The sequence below is a fragment of the Anthonomus grandis genome, chromosome 13, assembly GCF_022605725.1.
Source record: "Anthonomus grandis grandis chromosome 13, icAntGran1.3, whole genome shotgun sequence".
NCBI classification, from domain to species: Eukaryota; Metazoa; Arthropoda; class Insecta; order Coleoptera; family Curculionidae; genus Anthonomus; species Anthonomus grandis.
The window spans coordinates 6453173-6473191 of record NC_065558.1 but is presented as its reverse complement, the minus strand read 5'-3'; the positions used below and the strand labels follow the sequence as shown (position 1 = coordinate 6473191).

Below are 20019 nucleotides of genomic sequence, written 5' to 3'. Positions count from 1 at the left end.
TCTTTATAATCCAAATGACAATATATTTAGAAATATCGCTCCTAAGCCACATCTCTACTGCGTGTAGACCCCACCAATAAGAGAATTTTTAATTCCAGTGTTGTTGCTGTTTACATTTCCCACAACTATTAATTTTTTTATTTCATTCAGGAAAATAATAAATAAACTGCGGGAATGCCGTCGAAGGTCATCAAAAAATAATCCATTCACATTTCTCTCTCTCTCTTTTCCGAATTTCCACTTCAATAAACTAAACAGAGATGTAGCTAGTTGGTTTTACGTGATAACCAGTGAAATCCTACCAAGTGAACACCGACCGATTGGTTTATTCAGTTTCAGGTTTCAATCGTTAAATCGGATGTTTTCGCGTACGCCTCCAAAATATACACGGTAATGTCCACTAATTTCTCGTAAAATCGCTAAAAATAAACGTTATACGGGTCTGATAGTTTACTACTGGTAAGTGCATAAGTTATATATGTTCTATCCAATTGCAATAATCCATAATAGAGAGGTTTCTTAACCCCCTAGTGGGGGGCCCCCAACACAGGTCACCAACAAAATAAATCAATAATTTGTATGCTTTTGCAGTAATTTGGCGCCAGGGCCTTTAATTTCTATTAATAGTTTGATGCAGATGTTATATCCTAGGTCTCATAAGTTGTATCAACCCACACCAGCCACTACTTCACTTTCTCTATAATTCCAATGCATATTTTAATAATATGGGTGATTATGGTAATTAGTAGTCTGGGTCGTGTATTTATTGTATAATTAATAGGTATATTGCGAAACTAATGTTCTTAGGAATATAATTTTCATAAGGATTTAGGTTGACCTACTTACAAAAATATCATTTGTTACTTTTTGTTTGTATTTCTCACTGTGATTTATGTAGGGTATAAAACAACTGCATCACTTTACAATATTCTTATGTAAAAAACATTTACAGGATTCAACTTTTGCCTCATTTCTAAAATATTCAAAGTATTATACAGTGCGAACGTAAAGGTTGGAATAAATTCATTTAAAATTCAGGGGTATGTTCAAAAAAAAAAACGCTCGGACATGTCGATTTTTATTTTTAACTGCAGGTTTTCTTACTATAATTTTATGTATACAGGGTGGCCCAAAAATAAGTTACGGTCATCAACGTAATTTTTTTAAATGTAAACACCTATTTCTTATTTTAGATTTAGGTTCTACATCAAATTCTAAGTACATTTCATGTACCATGTCCTATACCTAAACTCGACCGTTGACGATTGAACACAATAAAAGGCTATTTTTGGAAGAGTTATTAATATCAAGCAAGAATACATAAAAATATTTTAATTAATTTATTAAGTGTTGAAAATGGCTGCCACAAACCTCTTGGCAATATCCCAGTCGATGCTGAAATTCTTGTAAAACATTATCAATAACAGAAGGTTCTATCAATCTTATTTCTTCTGTTATTCTATTTTTTAAGTCTTCAATGTTGTTTGGCTGATTAACATAAACTTTGGACTTAAGATACCCCCACAAAAAAAAATCGAAAGGAGTCAGATCCGGCGATCTGACCGGTCATTCAATTGCACCCCTCCGACCAATCCAACGTCCAGGGAAAACGGTATCCAGGTACTGGCGCACGGGACGAGTGTAATGGGCTGGAGCTCCATCTTGCTGATACCATAAGGAATTATCTAATATATCCGGGTCTTCTGGATCGGGGTATAAAGTGGCAAGGCATGGAACCAAGTCATTTTCTAAAAACTCTAAATACCTCTCACCATTCAAGTATCTTTCAAAGAAAAAGAAAAATAACCCTGTTTTCAATCACCCCCGCCCAAACATTTACTTTTTGAGGGACTTGGCTGTGGCACTCCATCATCCAGTGCAGATTTTCAGTAGCCCAATATCGGCAGTTTTGCCGGTTTACACTACCATGAAGACAAAACGTTGCCTCATCAGAAAATACAATTTTTTTTGAAAATTGTGGATTAGCATGGCACAAGTCCATAAGTCTCTCACAAAATTCTAAACGCCTATCTGGGTCATCTTCATTTAGTTCATGAACCAATTGAACTTTGTAAGGGTGCCATTTATTTATACCTAAATACTTAACGACGGATGTCTGGGATATCTAATTGTCTAACGCAATATTGCGAGTCGTTTTATGGCAATCTTCTTCAACTGCCAGCAAAACATTTAGTTGCTTCTCTTCTGATATACTTGACCGACCTTTCGTATAATTATCCCTGACATGACCCAAATCCCGATATTTCTGTTCTATTTTACTGACAGTACTTTGAGATATACGTGGCCTATCAGGATACTTGGCATGATAAATTTCACAGACTTCCATCTGAGTGCGCATCCTGTTTCCATAACCAATCATCATCAAAATCTCTATTCGCTCTCGCTCACTAAGACTTACCATTTTTTGAAATTTTAATTTTATCTTTTGATAAACTTAACACAAGCAAAACTTTGCTTAGGCATCTAAATCAAACTAAATTCACTCAAACAATAACTGATAGGTTGCTTGATATAAATAACTCTTCCAAAAATAGCCTTTTATTGTGTTCAATCGTCAACGGTCGAGTTTAGGTATAGGACATGGTACATGAAATGTACTTAGAATTTGATGTAGAACCTAAATCTAAAATAAAAAATAGGTGTTTACATTTAAAAAAATTACGTTGATGACTGTAACTTATTTTTGGGCCACCCTGTATACATAAAATTATAGTAAGAAAACCCGCAGTTAAAAATAAAAATCGACATGTCCGAGCGTTTTTTTTTTTGAACATACCCCTGAATTTTAAATGAATTTATTCCAACCTTTACGTTCGCACTGTATAAATATCCCGATTTTAGGCCACATTTCTCTCTAATTTTTTTAAACATATAAATTACACACAAAGCTCAATAACATAAAGACATTACAGGATTTCTTATTGGATCAGACACTTCAATTTTTAGGAATATCCTTTATCTAAGGAATAATTTATATACACCAGAATTTGTATTAAATATTTCAGCATATCCTAGTAATATTTAACCGCAACATTCTCACAGGATATCCCCAATGCAAATGCAAAAAAAGTTAAATTCAGTACTTTCCAAACTAACCCATTGAAAACCTCCAACTTCAAGCATTGAGTCTCATAAATATATACTCAACCAAAAAACTTTATATATCAATATTAAACTAATGATAATGATTAGATATGGTTGAGTAACCAAATATTTATTAGACATGTAAATAGAACCAGTTTACATTTGATTTTGTGTATGATACACCACATTTAATAAAAATCCCCTTGAATTGAAATTAAATATATTTGTTGTTTATCAGCTATATGATGTCACTGCCTATTTCAGGTATGGCTTGTATGTGTTGCGTCATATACACACACATGCTTGTTAGGTCATGGTATCTTACACATTTAGAAGCCCAGGCTTATTATATTTTTAATACCTTACAGTTTTATGGTTTTTCTGTAGGTTGTAGTATAGATTCAATAATAAGTAATGATATCATCAATGGATTTTTGCAGCATATTAAATTACCTTAATTTATCCATGTGAAACTGAAAGGAAATTTAAGATGATTACTCAGCAATTTTAAATTAAACTTCAGCATATTGAGGCTGATTCATGGTAATTGAAAGAGCTTTAATCTTTTGCTCTAGATAATAATAGATCCAGCCAGACAAAATGGCAGATGCAGGCTTTCCAAGTCAGCACACCACAACGGTAAAATCTTCAAGCACCACCGTCGATACAACCATCAGGTTTGACTCTGCGTACATTAAAACAATACCGGGATATCTTAAAATCGCACAAATCGTAAGTAATTTATTTAAAAATATTTTAGTTAATTAACTCTTGTCCGCTTACAGGCTCTGAACTTGCTTGGGTTCATATGTATAGAAGCCAGCGGAACATTTTCTTATCATTCCAGAGGATCATGGTTCAATTTTGTGTCTATGACTGGGTTTTGGATCACCGGAATCCTGCTCGCGTTCTATTTGTTCCATATCGTTGAGAGATTTTATAAAATACCTTGGCTCAAGTAAGATATGAATGGAAATTGTTAATTTTTATACCTAAGATCTATATTTTAGGTTTGAATTTGGATATTGCGCTCTATGGGTGTTCCTCTACTTAATAGCAGCTTGTTTGGCAGTTACTTATCAAGTAGAAGCTTATATTGCTGCAGGGGTGAGTATTGACCATTTTGTTCAGTTCAGAATATTCCAAACTTTCTGAGGGTGAATGAATAATTTAAACGTTTTTCTATTGCAATGAAGTCAATTTTTAACTGAATATCTTATATCAAGCTCATTAGAATCGTCCGGCAAATATCGCATTCCGTTCATTAACCATGTATTTAATTGTAAAGTCGAAATTATACCCATTTGTAATGACGACATTTTTGTTTATCTTTGTTTAGCATATTCCAAACAGCGGCGACAACAAACTTTTGAAAAAAATTGGTGTCTGATGATTATTCATCTTTTATATACTAGGCTATGTGAAATATCCGTCACTGTCAATCAAAAATATTGGTTTGTCAACTTGTTCTTGAAAGTTATTTCGAAAAGTGTTAGATAATGGGTATGTACTGTTATCAACTGTCAGTACTGAATTTACTGGACGTCGTTCCGATATTTATTTCAGTTTACTGATTCAGTACTGAATGACGTCATAAATGCGTCAGTGACGTCATTAATCTTTACTGGATTGACTGGGGATAAAACCTACTGTAGGTACAGTAAAATAGTGGGGGAATGTCAAAACTGTCAGAAGTGTTGTTGATGTCGATTTCTTGAATCTTCTTGTTTACGTTGTGGGAATTATTTTCCAAGTTCAAAACATAAAATGTTCAAAATAAAAGCTATGGCTCTGAACCCCAAGCAGTATGCAGCAGCCCCAATGTAGCAGCCATGATAGTGGCAAATACCGTTTCCGTTTTATTATTAACTGATGATGAGGAAGATGAACTGGACCAAGAAGACTTTTATATTGCCCAATTACAGGCTTAAGGACAGGCCCGTATTCGCGTTCCAAATTATTTGGAAAACGTGATAAACCTATATTCCGAAGAGGAATTTAGGATGCATTTCAGGTACCTAGGTACAAATTCAAAAGATAATATAGCATATTACATTACTAGTGAAGAAAGTGAAAAGTAATGTACACTATCGGACAAAAGTAGAGAAACTTTTTAAATTTGCGTTTTATTTGAATACTTCAAAACTAATGCAGTTCTACACATAATAAAAATCAACAATAATTGTTAAGACTTAATTTGTATAAAGTAAAATAAATTGTAGAAGAAAATCCTAAGATTTAATTTAATTAAACAAAATATTTATGAGACAAAAGTAGAGAAACTAAATTTTATTCCAAAAGTACAAGTTATTTCTTATTTCTATCTTAGAAAAATTAATAGTAAGTAGAGTATCCCTTATTGGCAATCACCTCGCGGCATCGATTTGGCATGGATTCCAACAGTTTCATAATGGTTTCCTCTCCAATAGAATTCCAGGAATCTTGTAAAACTTTTATAAGATCATTTTTATTACTGATCTGATGTTGCCTTACACGCCGGTCTAGTTCCTCCCAGAGGTTTTCAATCGGGTTAAGATCGGGACTTTGCGCAGGAAAGTCCATAACCCTAATATTTTCCGATAAAAACCAATCTTTGACAACCTTTGATTTATGTTTGGGGTCGTTATCTTGTAGGAATATCCAAGTCAAAGGTAAATTATCCTCAGCAAAGGGTAGCATTACATTTTGTAGGATGTCTAAATACACAAATCGATCCATGATACCCTCAATGATGTGTAATGGTCCTGTACCGAACCCAGAGAAGCAACCCCATACCATGCAGGAGCCACCACCATTCTTTACCGTAGGCTGTGTATATCTTGGATCGAATCTTTTGCCTTGTGGTCGATGTACCCATGAGATTCCATCGGACCCAAACAAATTGAACTTACTTTCATCAGTAAAAAGAACTTTTTTCCAGTCGTTGGTTGTCCAATGCAAATATTTTTGTGCAAAGTTGAGTCGGGCCTTCTGATTCTTCTTGCTAATAAACGGCTTTTTAGCGGCTCTTCTACTAAATAATCCTCCTTCCCTCAGGCGTCTTTGTATGGTCTTAGAACTAACATTAACACCAGGTAATTCACTTAAAATTTTATTTGCTGATTTGTGAGGATCAGACTGGGCAATTCTTTTTATCATCATTTCCATGTGTTTGGTTGTTTTTCTTGGGCGGCCACTTTTTTTAATGCTTTTTGTTGAATTTCGTGTTTTAAAATTAGAAATTGTCTTGCTAACAACGGACTTATGCAAATTAAGCGTTTTACTAATGTCCACTTGTCGTATACCACTCTTGTGTGCATCAACTATTTTTCTACGAAGGTCTTCAGACAAATATCTTCCGCGAGGCATGTTGATTAAAAAAACTATGCAAAACTATCAACAGAACTCACGTAAAGCGAACTAAATACTAAATTTGAACGATTGATATTTAGGTTTCTCTACTTATGTCCATCCGAAAATATTTGAATTCTTTTATTGTAAATAAACAACTGATAAGAGGCATGTAAAATGCGGTAAAAAAACGCAGTTGTTGAGAACTACAATATTTGTAGTAAATATTTAATTTAAATACATGGTTTCCGTAAATCAAAGAATTTTTAGAAGTTTCTCTACTTTTGTCCGATAGTGTAGGTATACACAATTTTTCCTAAGACCACAAATTTGCGCTCTTTAGCCCTTTAAATTTTTTAGAAAACTCGTAATTGTGCACATACTGCACTGCAGAAAGTAAAAGGCACAAAAGTACATGTGTATTTTACTTTCTCACAGGAAATATCTTTGTTCGAAAGTTTTATAGGTTAGGTTTTATAGGTTATGTTGTGGTTGTGAAAACAGTGCTGAAAACTGTTTCTTTTTTAGAGCAAAACAGCACGCTGTATAAAATCGGAACGACAAATTACAGTAAAATCAGCACAGTACAATCCTGTACTGACAGTTGAAAACGGTACATACCCAAAGCCTAAAAAAAGATATAATAGGTATAATGAACAATTGCAGCTGATGATTTTAAATATATTGGTTTCTTTTTTAACTGGTCCGAAACGGAATTGCACTTCAAATTGAGAATGTGATAGAGCGAGCCGCAGATGCAACAAAATTGAGCACAACAACGATCGCAAATATAAAGAAGAATGGGATAAAATCAGATCAGGATTACGCAGCCCGTATATCTTCCAAGCAAAAGACAGCAAAACCAAAATTACAATATATTTGAAACATAGAATTCGGGACACAATTTATTCTATGTACGCCAGAAAAGAATATCGTCCCCTCAATGCCAAAACCACGAATGCGCAAATTTTCAATTTTTCGCCTATATGCCAAAACAATGAATGTGCTCTCTTAAAGAAAATAAATAAAATCAATATAAATTTAATTTGCAACGAACAGTGACCAATTCTGATTATACATCAGCATTCTAAAGGGTGTATTTTTAGTGCTCATTCCAATATTAAATAGAGGTTTTCTTAAAACTACAAATTTGCACATTCGCGGTTTTGGCATTGGAAGGACGATATGTAATATTGGCAACAATAAGAGAAAAGTTCAGGGAAGAAATTGCATATTTTGAGTTTTCCATTGACTCCTTAAGAAGATGGATCAATAGTATAGGCTTTAAGTGGAAAAAATCAAATAACAGAAAATATTTGATGGACTTGCCAAATATTGTTCATAAAAGAATCAATTTTTTAAGGGAGTATATCAAAAATAGAAATGTACGTCCGGAAGGTTTTACTCCAGTTTTCATTGACGAGACGCGGATTTTTAGCAAGGGATCATTTCGTAGTAGCTGGCAAGATGATACCAAGAACACGGATTCAAGGAAAAACAGTGAAGTTAAAAATTATCTGGTTATCTTTTTAGATTTTTGTTGAATAAAAACTATTGCCATTGTAAGGGCCCTCTAACTTCATAATTTCATCTGTTTCATATAATTTCTCTCTAAGACAATATGAGGGAATTTAACTCCATACACTACTCGTATGTGCATGGAACATTACTGATTAATTATATTAAATTTATGTTCTGGAAGAATGATTTCTAAAAGAAGAGAATTGAATTATCTTTTATTTTTAAGGTCTTCGTTAAATCGTGGTCCATGCCGGAACCAAAGATGGCTTCATAACGGGTGCAAATTTAATATTCAAGAGTGGATTAAAGACGGGAGATTATCATGACAATATGAACATGAAAAACTTCGAAAACTGGTTTAAAACTCAGCTGGTTCCAAATCTTCCCCCAAAGTCATTTATAATCATGGACAATGCAAGTTACCATTCTGGTTTATTAGAAGAAATCCCGAGAAAATCTTGGACAAAGCAGAGACTGACCGAATGGTTGAAGAAAAAGAATATTGGCTTTCCAGAAAAAGCCATGAAAGATAAAATATGGAGTATTGCACGCAGAAACTGCCCTAGTGAAAAAAAGTACTTCCTTGATGAATATGTTAAACCTTTAGGACACAAAATTTTGCGACTGCCACCATATCATTTGCAATTGAAATGGTATGGTCGGAATGTAAACGAAAATATGATCAATATATTTCCAATTTTAAGGGGTCACCTTCAGAAGTTCTCACTACATGGGAAAGGGTAATAAACGAAATTTCTATAGATCATTGGCAAAAATATGTTTTTCATACAGAAAAGGTAATTGAAAAGGCTTAGGAGGCAATACAAGTGTGTGATGCCTATAACATTCTGCCACTTGTGATTACGACTGACGAAGACGACGATGACGAAGATAATATCTCTGATTTCAGTTCTAATTCTGACAATACTGACGAGATTGATTAAGCTTTTTTTGTTCTAGCAAATTTCGTCGTTTAAGTATTCAATCATATCGTTGCAATTTCATTAACTTGGTAATGCAATATGACGTGTTTTTTTTGAGTTTGTATGTTTTATTTTTTGGAATGGTATTTTTATTTTAACGTGTTAACATATTCCTTCAAGCAGCATTTTTTTGCATGAACAAGTAAATTAAATTGTCAGTATTAAAATTTTTCTGTTTTGTTACGTCTACTGCTCGTGCCGAATTCTACTTTTCAAATATGTTGTAGATTTGGTTTTTGCGGTCTTTTGCTTGGAAAATATATGAGCAGCGTAATCCTGATCTGATTTTATCCCATTCTTCTTTATATTTGCGATCGTTGTTGTGCTCAATTTTGTTGCATCTGCGGCTCGCTCTATCACATTCTCAATTTGAAGTGCAATTCCATTTCGGACTTGTTGTTTATGTCCCATTATTTATGATTAATTATAATAATTAATCATAAATAATTGCTCTGATTCTTTGGTGGAGGAGGAAGCAGTTCATCCATCTTTACTCGTCAGAATTAATGACGTCAAGAGCAAGAAATGTAATACTTGTAAAGTAGACAATATTTTCTATAATTTTAAGAGAGCTGATCTTAGAGTTTTATATGATAGCTTCCTCGGAATTGATTGGAGTGATTTGGGAGTCGCTGGGTATGTCAATAATGCCCTGGAGCTTTTTTATCAAAAAATTTATTCCTGTCTTAATGAGCTTGTTCCAAAAACTGTAAAACGAACACAAACCTGTCCGCCATGGTTTACCGCAGAGATAATGAAATCCCTAAAAGAAAAACATAACAAGTGGAAAAAATTTAAACGTTTTGGTCATCTTCAAGATTTAGCCAGATTTAAAGAATTACGTTCTAAGATTAAAAGAGATATTGATCTGTCTTATAAGCAATATTGTAGAGGGCTTGAAGATGAGTTAAAATTAAAACCTCATAATTTTTGGAAGTTAATTCAGAACTCAAAAGAAAATAGCTTGTTACCACAATCTATGTTTGACCAGAGAAGAGAGCTGTTAAGTAGCCCTCAGGGTATTACCAATGCATTTGCCGATTACTTCCAGAGTTCTTACACTACTGGTGAATCGCCGCAAAATAATGTTGATATAACTCAAAAGCCTTATGTACAGTCCATAATTTTGTCTGATTTCACTGAAAATGATGTTTTACTGGCCTTAAAGACTATCAAGCCAAAATCAATAGTTGGCCCTGATAAAATACCAGCTTTTCTCTTATATGATTGTGCTTGTATTTTTGCTAAACCGTTAACAGTTCTCTTTAATCTGGCCCTAAAACAAGAATGTTTCCCGAACCTCTGGAAGTCATCAAAGATAATTCCAGTACACAAAAAAAATGATAAAAATCTCATCGAGAACTGTCGGCCAATTACAATAATCAACAACTTTTCTAAATGTTTTGAACGTGTTCTTCATTCGGTCTTATTTCCTTCAATGAGGGGTCTTATAGATCATCGTCAACATGGATTTATGAAAGGTAGATCTACCACCACAAACTTAGTTTGTCTTACAGAACATATATCTGAGTCAATAAATGCCAGGTCACAGGTTGGCGTTATTTATACAGACTTCTCGAAGGCTTTTGACCGTCTGGATCATGGTATTCTTCTAAATGATCTTGACCAAAACTACGGTTTTTCTTCTCACCTAATACACTTTTTTAGCTCTTATCTTACGGGTCGTCTTCAGCACGTGGAATGTTATGGCCGTAGTTCGGCTCAGATAGTTGCAACGTCTGGAGTTCCACAGGGCTCCATATTGTGGCCGCTCTTCTTCAACACATTTATTAATAGTATATCGGAACAGCTCACTGTAAATAGTTTATTATATGCGGATGATACAAAATTGTATTATGGCATCAATAGTATCTTAGATTGTATGGAATTGCAAAATAATATTAATCTCCTCAATGCATGGTGCAAAAATAACAATCTTCCTCTTAATGCTGCCAAGTGTAAAGTTGTTTCTTACTCTTTGAAGAAAAATCTGATTATGTATGACTATACTATGGACAGTGAGACTGTCCCGAGATCAACGGAGTTCAAGGATTTGGGGGTGACATTCGACAGCACTCTTTCCTTTCAGCCACACATTCAGGACATTGTTAATCGGAGCTACAGAATGCTGGGTTTTGTCATTAGGAACGCACATAGCTTTAATAATAACTTTAGTCTTAAAATTTTGTATTTTTCTTATGTGAATCATATACATGAACTAGAAAATGTTCAGCGTAAATTCTTAAAGTTCCTTTCATATAAATGTGACGGAGTGTACCCAGAAATTGGTTTTTCACATCAACGTCTACTAGAAAGGTACTCCTTTAGTAGTCTTGAGGAGAGGCGAAAATCTGCTGATCTGAAATTTTTATTTAAACTTCTTAATAATAAAATTGATTCGCCAGACTTATTACGACATGTAAATCTTCATGTGCCCCTCATATCATCTAGAAATTCTGACACATTTTACCTATCTAGACCTAGAACGAATATTTGTAAATATTCTCCAATGCGTAGAGCATGTGGCACTTTTAATTTTGTTCAGGATCAATGTGACATATTCAACTGCAGTTTGTCCGAAATTAAAAGAGTACGCTTTTCCTAGATAGTAGAAATAAACAAAATTATTTTTTATTCAAGTATTGTATAATATTGTAGGAAACTATTGCTATTAATAATGTATTCTTTTTTTTCTCTAGTTTTGGATTGTAATTTGTATAATATTGTATTTTTTTCCCCCACTCAATAATTGGAATTTTTTCTGTGGAGTGGTGTAATTAAAAAAAATAAAATAAAATAATATTTGTTAATTGTTAATAATACAATAAATACTACAAGATTTTTTAAAATTTTTTGGGTATGAAAGTATATACACGAATATAAAAATATAATTAGATGCTGCTAAAATAAATCATTTGTTAATTTCTGAAGTCGATGGTAAAGTTTCTAACCTAATATTGATTGGCAAAAATATCTACGCCATACGTTTTTTCTCACCTGGATGACGTAACTACAAATGGGTATAATTTCGACTTTACGTGTGTATTGACCACGGTTGGCTAACCGAACGTGCCCATTCACCATTAAATATTAAAAATGTATTATATATTTCTTCAGCTGAGAAAGTTTTAATACAACGTGTCTCCTTTTTAGTTCTTTGGATTTTGTGCGATGGTGGTTTACGGAATCGACGCCTTTTTCAAATTCAAAGCGGTCAAGTCTGGCCAATTGGCCCAAGGCGAGAGGGTAATTAACAAACAAACTACCACCACGGTCACCACCCCATCGGCATACCCTTAAATTTATCACAGAGGTTTATTTATTAATTTGCACTGAATTTATTAAGTTTGATCTTGTATATTGAGTTTCTGAGAAGCAGGAATACTTAGCTCAAGTAAGTAAACATTATATTGTGTTAATTTATAAAGAAGAAACTCTTATGATTGTTACCAAGTATTGTTGATTACGATGTATATTATATATTATTATTAAGTTTTTTACATATGCAACGATCCACGTGCCTCAATCGGAATTAACTCATTAATTAATGATCTGATAATGTTTTTTTTTTTTAATATTTTATTATGCAGGATCACCAGGGATGTACTTTTAGGGTCCACAATATACTTATCACAATTTGGCTTTGGAGTTCTATTTTTAAAATAGATTTAAGTTAAATAAGCATTTTTTTTTTGTAAAGCAACTAGTCATATACTGATAAGTACTTTTAGTTTATTTCCTGTAAGGTCAATATTGAAATATTTTTATATTATGCAAAAGAAAATAATTTGTTATTATACACGTACACTTTTTAAAAAAATATATATATATTATGTAGATTTAAGGACTAAAAAAAGTTCTTTTCATATATCCTTAGGTGTGACTTATTGCAACTATGGAACAATACTATAACTACTTACCTATATGCAATAAAATTTGCCTTTCACGTTAAATATAATACAATTTAAATCGATGTTAGATTGTGAGTGTAATATATAAAAATATTTAAAAGCATTTGGTTTTTTTTTTTGGGCAAAAGCCCCCTTTAATGTTCATATAACTAAAGTTTACATTTGCGGCAGTAATAAATAAACAATGAGGAATTATTATATAACGTACAATGCAATTTAAAGCTTAATTAAAGTAACGTTATTTAAACGTTAATGGCCACAACCGGGGAGCATAAGTATTCAGGGTGTATAATAAGTGAGTATCTAAAATATTGTTTTTTTCGTATGAGATCTACAGAGCAGTATTATTATTTACTAAGTGAAAAAGTTTCAGATTTGTTCTTAATCTAGGCACATCTATTGATATGTAATTTTAACTTAAGTTACGTATATTCGGGCTTGTAGAGAGCATAATATTATGTAGTAAATATTTCGGATTTTTGGGTGAATTTTTGCGGTCGTAACGGTGTATTTTGAAGGCAATTTTATGCATTTAAATATGACAAATGACTTTTAGGGATGTCACGATGAACTGCGGGTTAAAGGATCGATTATATTGGTGATTTAAAAAAATGGATTTTTAGGGTTAACTGTGGAATAAGAAGAACCATTTTGATTTTTAAATTTAATTACCTTTGCTTTCTGTTAAACCACATGATTGAGATCGAATTTAGTTATTAATGGAAAAAAAGTAAGTGAAAATCAATTGAGGAGCAACTATTCAAAACGCATTTTGTCCAAATTGGACACTGTGTAATCGACGTGCAAAGTATAGGGTTCACATCAAAATGCATTTTGTCCACAGATTTAGTCGAATCAAAACGCATTATGTTCTTTCGCCACTATAAGGCGCTGTCTCGAACAAAACAGCTGATATACAGATATAATCATTCAAACCTCGCCTATAGGAAATAGCCTATGAGCGTAAGCGAGAGAGGACATATGGAGTCCGCATGAGACAGACAGAGGGCACAATACATGCCGTTTCCAATACGCTACAAATTAATACGTTTGGCAACATTGATATCTTCTAATAATAATTCTTATCCCCATCACACTGCACCAATCATTTAATCAGCAAAGATTAAATTTAAAACCTCTCGCTATTTTCTTGTTAAAATGTGTTCTCTTGAGGAAAAAAGCAAATTATTAAGTGGTATTTATTATGCCGGCAGTTATGTCGATGATGCATTCACGTTCAAAAATCGGCCCATTCCCGAACGCAGCACAATTTTTGCAATTATCCATAGGTTTGAGATCTTTGGGTGCTTGCAAAATTGCAGGAAATGCTACGCAAATGAGCAACCACCTGTTGTTAGACCGTTAGGCGAAGAAAGGGAGCTTCGAGAGGTTAATGTTTGTGCTGTTGCTGAAATGAACTTTCCTTGCAATACAACCAGTACAACCATTGCCAAAGAAACGGGTATTGAGCCTTTAAGCGTTAAAAGAATTTTAAAAAGAAATAAGTACAAGTGCTATAAGTTGCAAAAAACCCAAGAAATTTTCCCACAGGACAATGAGAGACGGATGGAATTTTGCCATGAAGTATTGGAAAGGGCAAATCGGGACGAAATGTTTATTAGCAGTTATTTTGTTTTCAGATGAGTCCTCTTTCTCTATTTGTGGTAAACTTAATCCGTCCATTACAGTGGGTTATTCGAAAGAAAATAAGCACATAAGCATACCAACACATACACAATACCCTCAAAAGGTTAATGTATGGGCTGGCATTTTAGGTGATTCAATTATGGGCCCTTTTTTTATCGATGGAAACCTTAATGCCAACAAATACCTTAATCTTTTGAGGGATGAAGTTCTTCCTGCTATTCGAGGGCTCAATATCAATTTAGAACAAGTTTGGTTTCAACAGGATGGTTGTCCCGCTCACAACGCATTAGTGGTACGTCAATTTCTCAAAACATCTTTCCCTGATCGAACAATCAGTGAAAACGGTACTATTAAATGGCCCGCCAGAAGCCACGATTTAGCCCCCAATGATTTTTTTCTTTGGGGATATCTAAAAGAACAAATTTATAGGCACGAAAATGAACGGGCTACTAACTAATTTAGAAGAGCTTTGTGTTAAAATTAGGCAAGCATTTAATAGTATCTCCATTGAAATGTTGTCGAACACGAGAAGGTCGTTTTATGATCGGTTGACGTATTGCACTGCTAAACAGGGTGGCGTTTTTGACCCTGACATAAGATAATTTTAATTTTTATTTAATATTATCAAATTAACTTAATTTTTTGCTTTATTTTGAATTAATTTTTTTATTTCCTGTCCAATATATAGTTAATTTATGTTTACAGCATTATTGCAGTCGGTTTTTAGTTTATTTTTTGCTGGGAGAGGCAGCAGCAAAGACTCAAACGAAACAATTTTTTTTTTTAATTTGCCACAGAACAGTGCATCCCCGCTTGAACGCCCTAAGAATACTGAATTACTGAAAGGTTTCGGTTTCGGGCTTCGGCGGGGTCCGCTGCTTCGAGTATGTTGTCACAACGTTGCCAGACCTACCGCGATATATAATTCCTATAGGCGAAGTTAGAATGATCATATCTGTATAAAGCTAGTGTTGTGTTAGATTTGTTTGGTATAACCTGCAATTCAGTAAGTTTCTGCAGTGGAACAGGTGTATATTGTCCCGTTACATTCTTTAAATAAAATATTTAGGAACTAGAAAGTGTAGGTGCTAAAGTGCGTTATAATGGAAAACCTCGATAACAGTGTTATTGTGGGTAACTATAATGAAGGGTCAAGGAAAAAGCAACGACAAAAGACAAAACGGGAAATGGATTATGAGAAGAGGTAAGTATTGCTCGTTTGTTACAATAAAGAATATTCACACCTATACTTATTTTTTATAAGGTACCTGTCCTAAATAAGGCTATGTACCTAATAAGGCCAGTGCTCTCTAGTGCCCAATACTGAAATATTTATTTACATCCTACAAAACATTTCAAAAGAAAACTGTAATGCGAACTCATAATAAAAGCAAAATTCCCCCGCCCATCGCTAGGTGGCGAAAAATGCGCGACCGCATTTTCCCACCTGTCACCTTATAACTTTGAGGTTAGCATGTTGATGCTTTTATTTACGTTCTACGTGTGCAAGCAACGAGTACTATTTTTTCGAGAAAACTTTAGAAGTTACGAAAGCAACAGAGTAAGTACAGAATAAATATTTTACTGAGTTTATACTTTAGACATGTGTTTATTAATTTATTATGATGTTCCTATTAAGGCCATACGGAAAATGTTTAATTGGCCTTATTAGGCATAATGGCCTTATTTGGAACATATATTTTTTCCGATATGTAATGATTCTGGGTATGTTGTATAATTTTTGTCATGGATTAAAAACATTTCTAGAATTTTTTTACATTTTGTTTTTATGTTATTTCCTTTAAAATACGTTTTTTACACATTATCGAAAAGTGGCCTTATTAGGATCAGTGTTTTCGAAAAAAACAGGATGCCAAATTGTAATGTTTTTTTTCAGGAATGCCTCAATAACGAGCTTTGTGGACTGAAGTAAGCCTTCAGCAAGCCTTACAAGCTATTCAAGATGGCATGCCCGTACTGCAAGCATCGAGAGAATACAGAATCCCTCGCCGGACTCTACGAAACCATCTTGCAACTGGAAGTAAAAAGAAAAAGTTGGGGCGTTATAGCTTGTTAAACGCTGAACAAGAACGCGAATTGTGTCAACGAATTTTTAGGTTGGCAGAAGTTGGAATGCCACTCACTCAAAGGATTCTTCGAAGAAGTGTATTTTCCTTTGCCGAAGAACATTCTCCTAACCACGGATTTTCTCAAACTACGAGGATGGCTGGAAGAAAATTGATGCATTTATTTTATCAAAGACATCCAGAGGTTGTTCAAAGAAAAGCACAAGCTTTAAATCCTGCAAGAGCACTAAAATTAAATAGACATATCGTAACAGATTATTTTCAAAAACTTCGGAAGACTTTGGTAGATTTTTCTTTAATTAATCGTCCACAATGCATTTATAACATGGACGAAAAAGGGTGCCGTTTGACGCTGCATCACCAGCAAAAAGTCCTCACAAGGAAAGGGATTAAAAGGGTGCATCTAATTGCACCAGAGCATGCTGAAAATGTGAACGTGGTTGCGTGTGGAAATACCTTAGGCCAAGCTATTCCGCCTATGATACTTTTTAAAGGAGTTCGCCAAAAACCTGAATGGATTGATTCTATGCCTCCAGGATCCGTCATAGAAATGACAGCTAAAGGAAGCATGACCACTGCAATTTTTATCAAATGGGTAATACATTTTTCTAAGTTTAAAGCACCTGGGCGTTGTTTGTTGGTGTTTGATGGAGCTGCCTCCCATTTAGATGCCGGTATTGTTGAAGTTGCTGATGCTGCTGAAATATCGTTGTTATGTCTTCCAAGTAATACTACCCATGAATTGCAACCTCTTGATAAATCCGTTTTTCGCTCATTCGAACAGTTTTGGGATGAGGAGGTTTTAAATTACTGGATGCGTGAACCGGATCGAAAAATTACGAAAGGTACATCCTTACTAAAATTTGGCCAAAAGCAATGTCACCACAAAATTTAATGTCCGGATTTCGAGTAACAGGGATATACCCGTTCAATCCGGATGCTATTGAAGAGGCGGCCTTTGCACCTAGTCTATTGACAGAAAAACCTCAAGAGAGAGCAGAAGCAGAGGAGGATAATCCTCTAACAGATGACTCCGAATGGTCAGACTCCGACGTCCTGCCGCTCTCGATTTTGAGAAATCAAGGAGAAAATCAACAAGAGCAACGAGAAAATCTTAGACCAAATAAGACACCTGCTAATTATCAGCAAGTTAATAATCCACATATGGAACCAAAACCATCATGCTCACACTGGCCTGAAAATACCGACAGAGAGCCTACACCAGAACCATCTACGGATGACTTACTGAATTCTTCCAGTTTCTCGGATTTACTCCCAACTCCTGAGATCAAAACCTCAGATAAGCCTAGACGCAACGCATTGAACTCATCTGCTCAACTTGTTACCAGGGATTTATTCAAAACAAATTTGTTCAAATTTGTTTTGAACAAATCTGTTTTGAAACAAGTCCCAAAAAAGGCAAAACGAATTTGTCTGCCATAAACTCGAAAAAAGGCAAAACGAATTTGTCTGCAACAAATTTTAAAAAGGGTAACATGAAAATGAATAAAATATCAGATAAAAAGAAAAACGAAGCTAAAGAATCATGGTTTTTATATTGTTTTTTTTTTTTTATTGCTTCCTTTGCGACAGAGATGAGGTATTGGACATGCGCAAATGCTGTTTATGCTCCGTCTATGTGCACGAAGCGTGTGTCGGTCTAACCAAAGAAGAAAAGCTGCAGTTCGTTTGTCCTCGTTGCTCGTCTTAGACCATTTTGAGTTACCATCATGTATTAAAATTATTATTATTTTTTAGAATGTTAAAGTTACTTTAAAAGTTGAAGTTTTATTTTTTGTTAGTTTATCATTTTTTTGTTCGTTTATCATCCCTTAATAAAAAATATTTTTCTAAATGAATTCTATATTATTTAAATTATTTTGAATGGTGGCCTTATTATGGACATAGTGATCCAAATAAGGCCAATGGTAAGCCTTTTCCTTTTACGCAATAACCATCACTTTATAAAAAATAAACAAATAAGTGGTTAATATTTAAGTAATAGTGGCAGAATACTTTTAGCTTTTGTGATTTTTGTTGGCGTTGGTAAATAATGTTAATGGGAAAAAAAGATTACGTCTTAAGGTGGCCTTATTTGGGTCAGTTACCTTAGATATCAAGACACTGACCCTTTGTTGCTTAATTTTCAACCACCCTGCCTCCACAGAGAAGGAAAATTTAACTGTCTCAGTATTTCAAGAAGCATCCTAGCAAAAGCAAAGAGAAAAGTTTTTTATAAACCAGACGGAAAGCAGCAAGATAAAAGACTGTCCTTTTTAATGGATGTTGCTCAACCAAAACGCAGCCGAGTTCGTGGTGAGGTGAGAAAAAACAATCCACATCGCGTTGCAGTTAAATATTTCTTGATATCTACAGAAAAACAAAGACTACCTGTATGCTCCAAGTTTTTTGCTAGTTGTCGGTCAGCGAAGACTAAACACAATTATTGCTGACGGAATTTTATCTGGAATCTGGATCGTAGAGAAACGAGGAGGGGATCATAAACTTCGGAAATTTTCTGCAAAAAGAAAGCAAGTGTACGAGTTTATTTCAAATTTGCGAGGTTGCGAAAGTCATTATGCACGAAATAAAAGCCGTCGACTTTACTTGCATTAATCTTTGAACATAAATCGACTTTTTCACCTTTATAATACTACCGTTGAAGATGAGTTGAAAGAAAAAAAACGTTTTTCGTAAACATTTTTGAGATAAAGTTTAATCTAGGATTTGGCTCTCCCGCTTCCGATACCTGTAGCTATTGCGCTAGACTTAAAAGTGAAATTCAGTCTTGTGAAAATGGTGTTCTCAAAGAAGGTTTAATTTCAAACATCGTTATTCACAAAAAGAGAGCTAAAGCTTTCCATACTTTGATGAAGCAAATCCCAAAAGCGAGCATAACGTACGTGTTTGACTTGCATCAAGTACAAGCAATTCCCAAAGTCAGTATTGGTGAGGCTTTCTATTCCAGACAAATTTCATTTTCCTCTTTTTGTGTGACTGATGTTGCAACTAAAAACCCACATTTTTATGTCACAAGCTGCAAGAGGTATTCAAGAAATTTCTTCAGCTTTGACAGACTTTTTAGAAAAAGTACATATTGAAGACTCGGTAACGCAAATTAGGCTTTTTGCGGACGGCTGCGCAGGCCAAAACAAAAACCAACACGTCATCCGTGCCTTAACATACTGGCTACATAAAAAGTCCCCAAGAAACATAAAACAGATAGTAATATATTTCCCAGTTCGCGGCCACTCCTATTTACCTGCTGACAGGGTATTCGGTCGATTTGTGTAACATTTACGAAAAACTGAAGAGGTGTTGAGCCCCATAGCTTACATCAAAATTTACCAACAATACGGAATTGTCAGGGTTTTAGGCGAAGACTGGTTCCTTAAAAACTACAAAGATCTCAGAAAAATACTGAAAAAAATTGAT

General features: G+C 34.3%; 1 protein-coding gene across 2 annotated transcripts; it reads left to right on the top strand.

The window, feature by feature from the left end:
* Positions 1-176: 176 nt before the first annotated feature.
* LOC126744258 (CKLF-like MARVEL transmembrane domain-containing protein 4) lies at positions 177-12953 on the top strand. 2 transcript variants are annotated; one of them, XR_007663092.1, is made up of 6 exons: positions 177-459; positions 3681-3837; positions 3891-4063; positions 4116-4212; positions 12093-12333; positions 12530-12953. XR_007663092.1 is itself a non-coding variant. In XM_050451631.1 (5 exons), the coding sequence occupies exons 2-5, from the start codon at positions 3706-3708 to the stop codon at positions 12237-12239; spliced, it is 549 nt and encodes a 182-aa protein (XP_050307588.1). In that variant the 5' UTR covers positions 178-459; positions 3681-3705; the 3' UTR covers positions 12240-12953. The 2 variants fall into 2 exon arrangements, 1 of the variants encoding a protein (XP_050307588.1); XM_050451631.1 differs by having other exon boundaries at positions 178-459; positions 12093-12953.
* Positions 12954-20019: the final 7066 nt, after the last annotated feature.

What these genes read in the sequence shown, in the direction of transcription:
- LOC126744258 (XM_050451631.1), top strand. Translation starts at nt 3,706, where the DNA reads ATGGCAGATGCAGGCTTTCCAAGTCAGCACACCACAACGGTAAAATCT. An exon ending in TATAAAATACCTTGGCTCAA is followed by an intron (nt 4,064 to 4,115) that starts GTAAGATATGAA and finishes TCTATATTTTAG; the next exon opens with GTTTGAATTTGGATATTGCG. An exon ending in AAGCTTATATTGCTGCAGGG is followed by an intron (nt 4,213 to 12,092) that starts GTGAGTATTGAC and finishes TCTCCTTTTTAG; the next exon opens with TTCTTTGGATTTTGTGCGAT.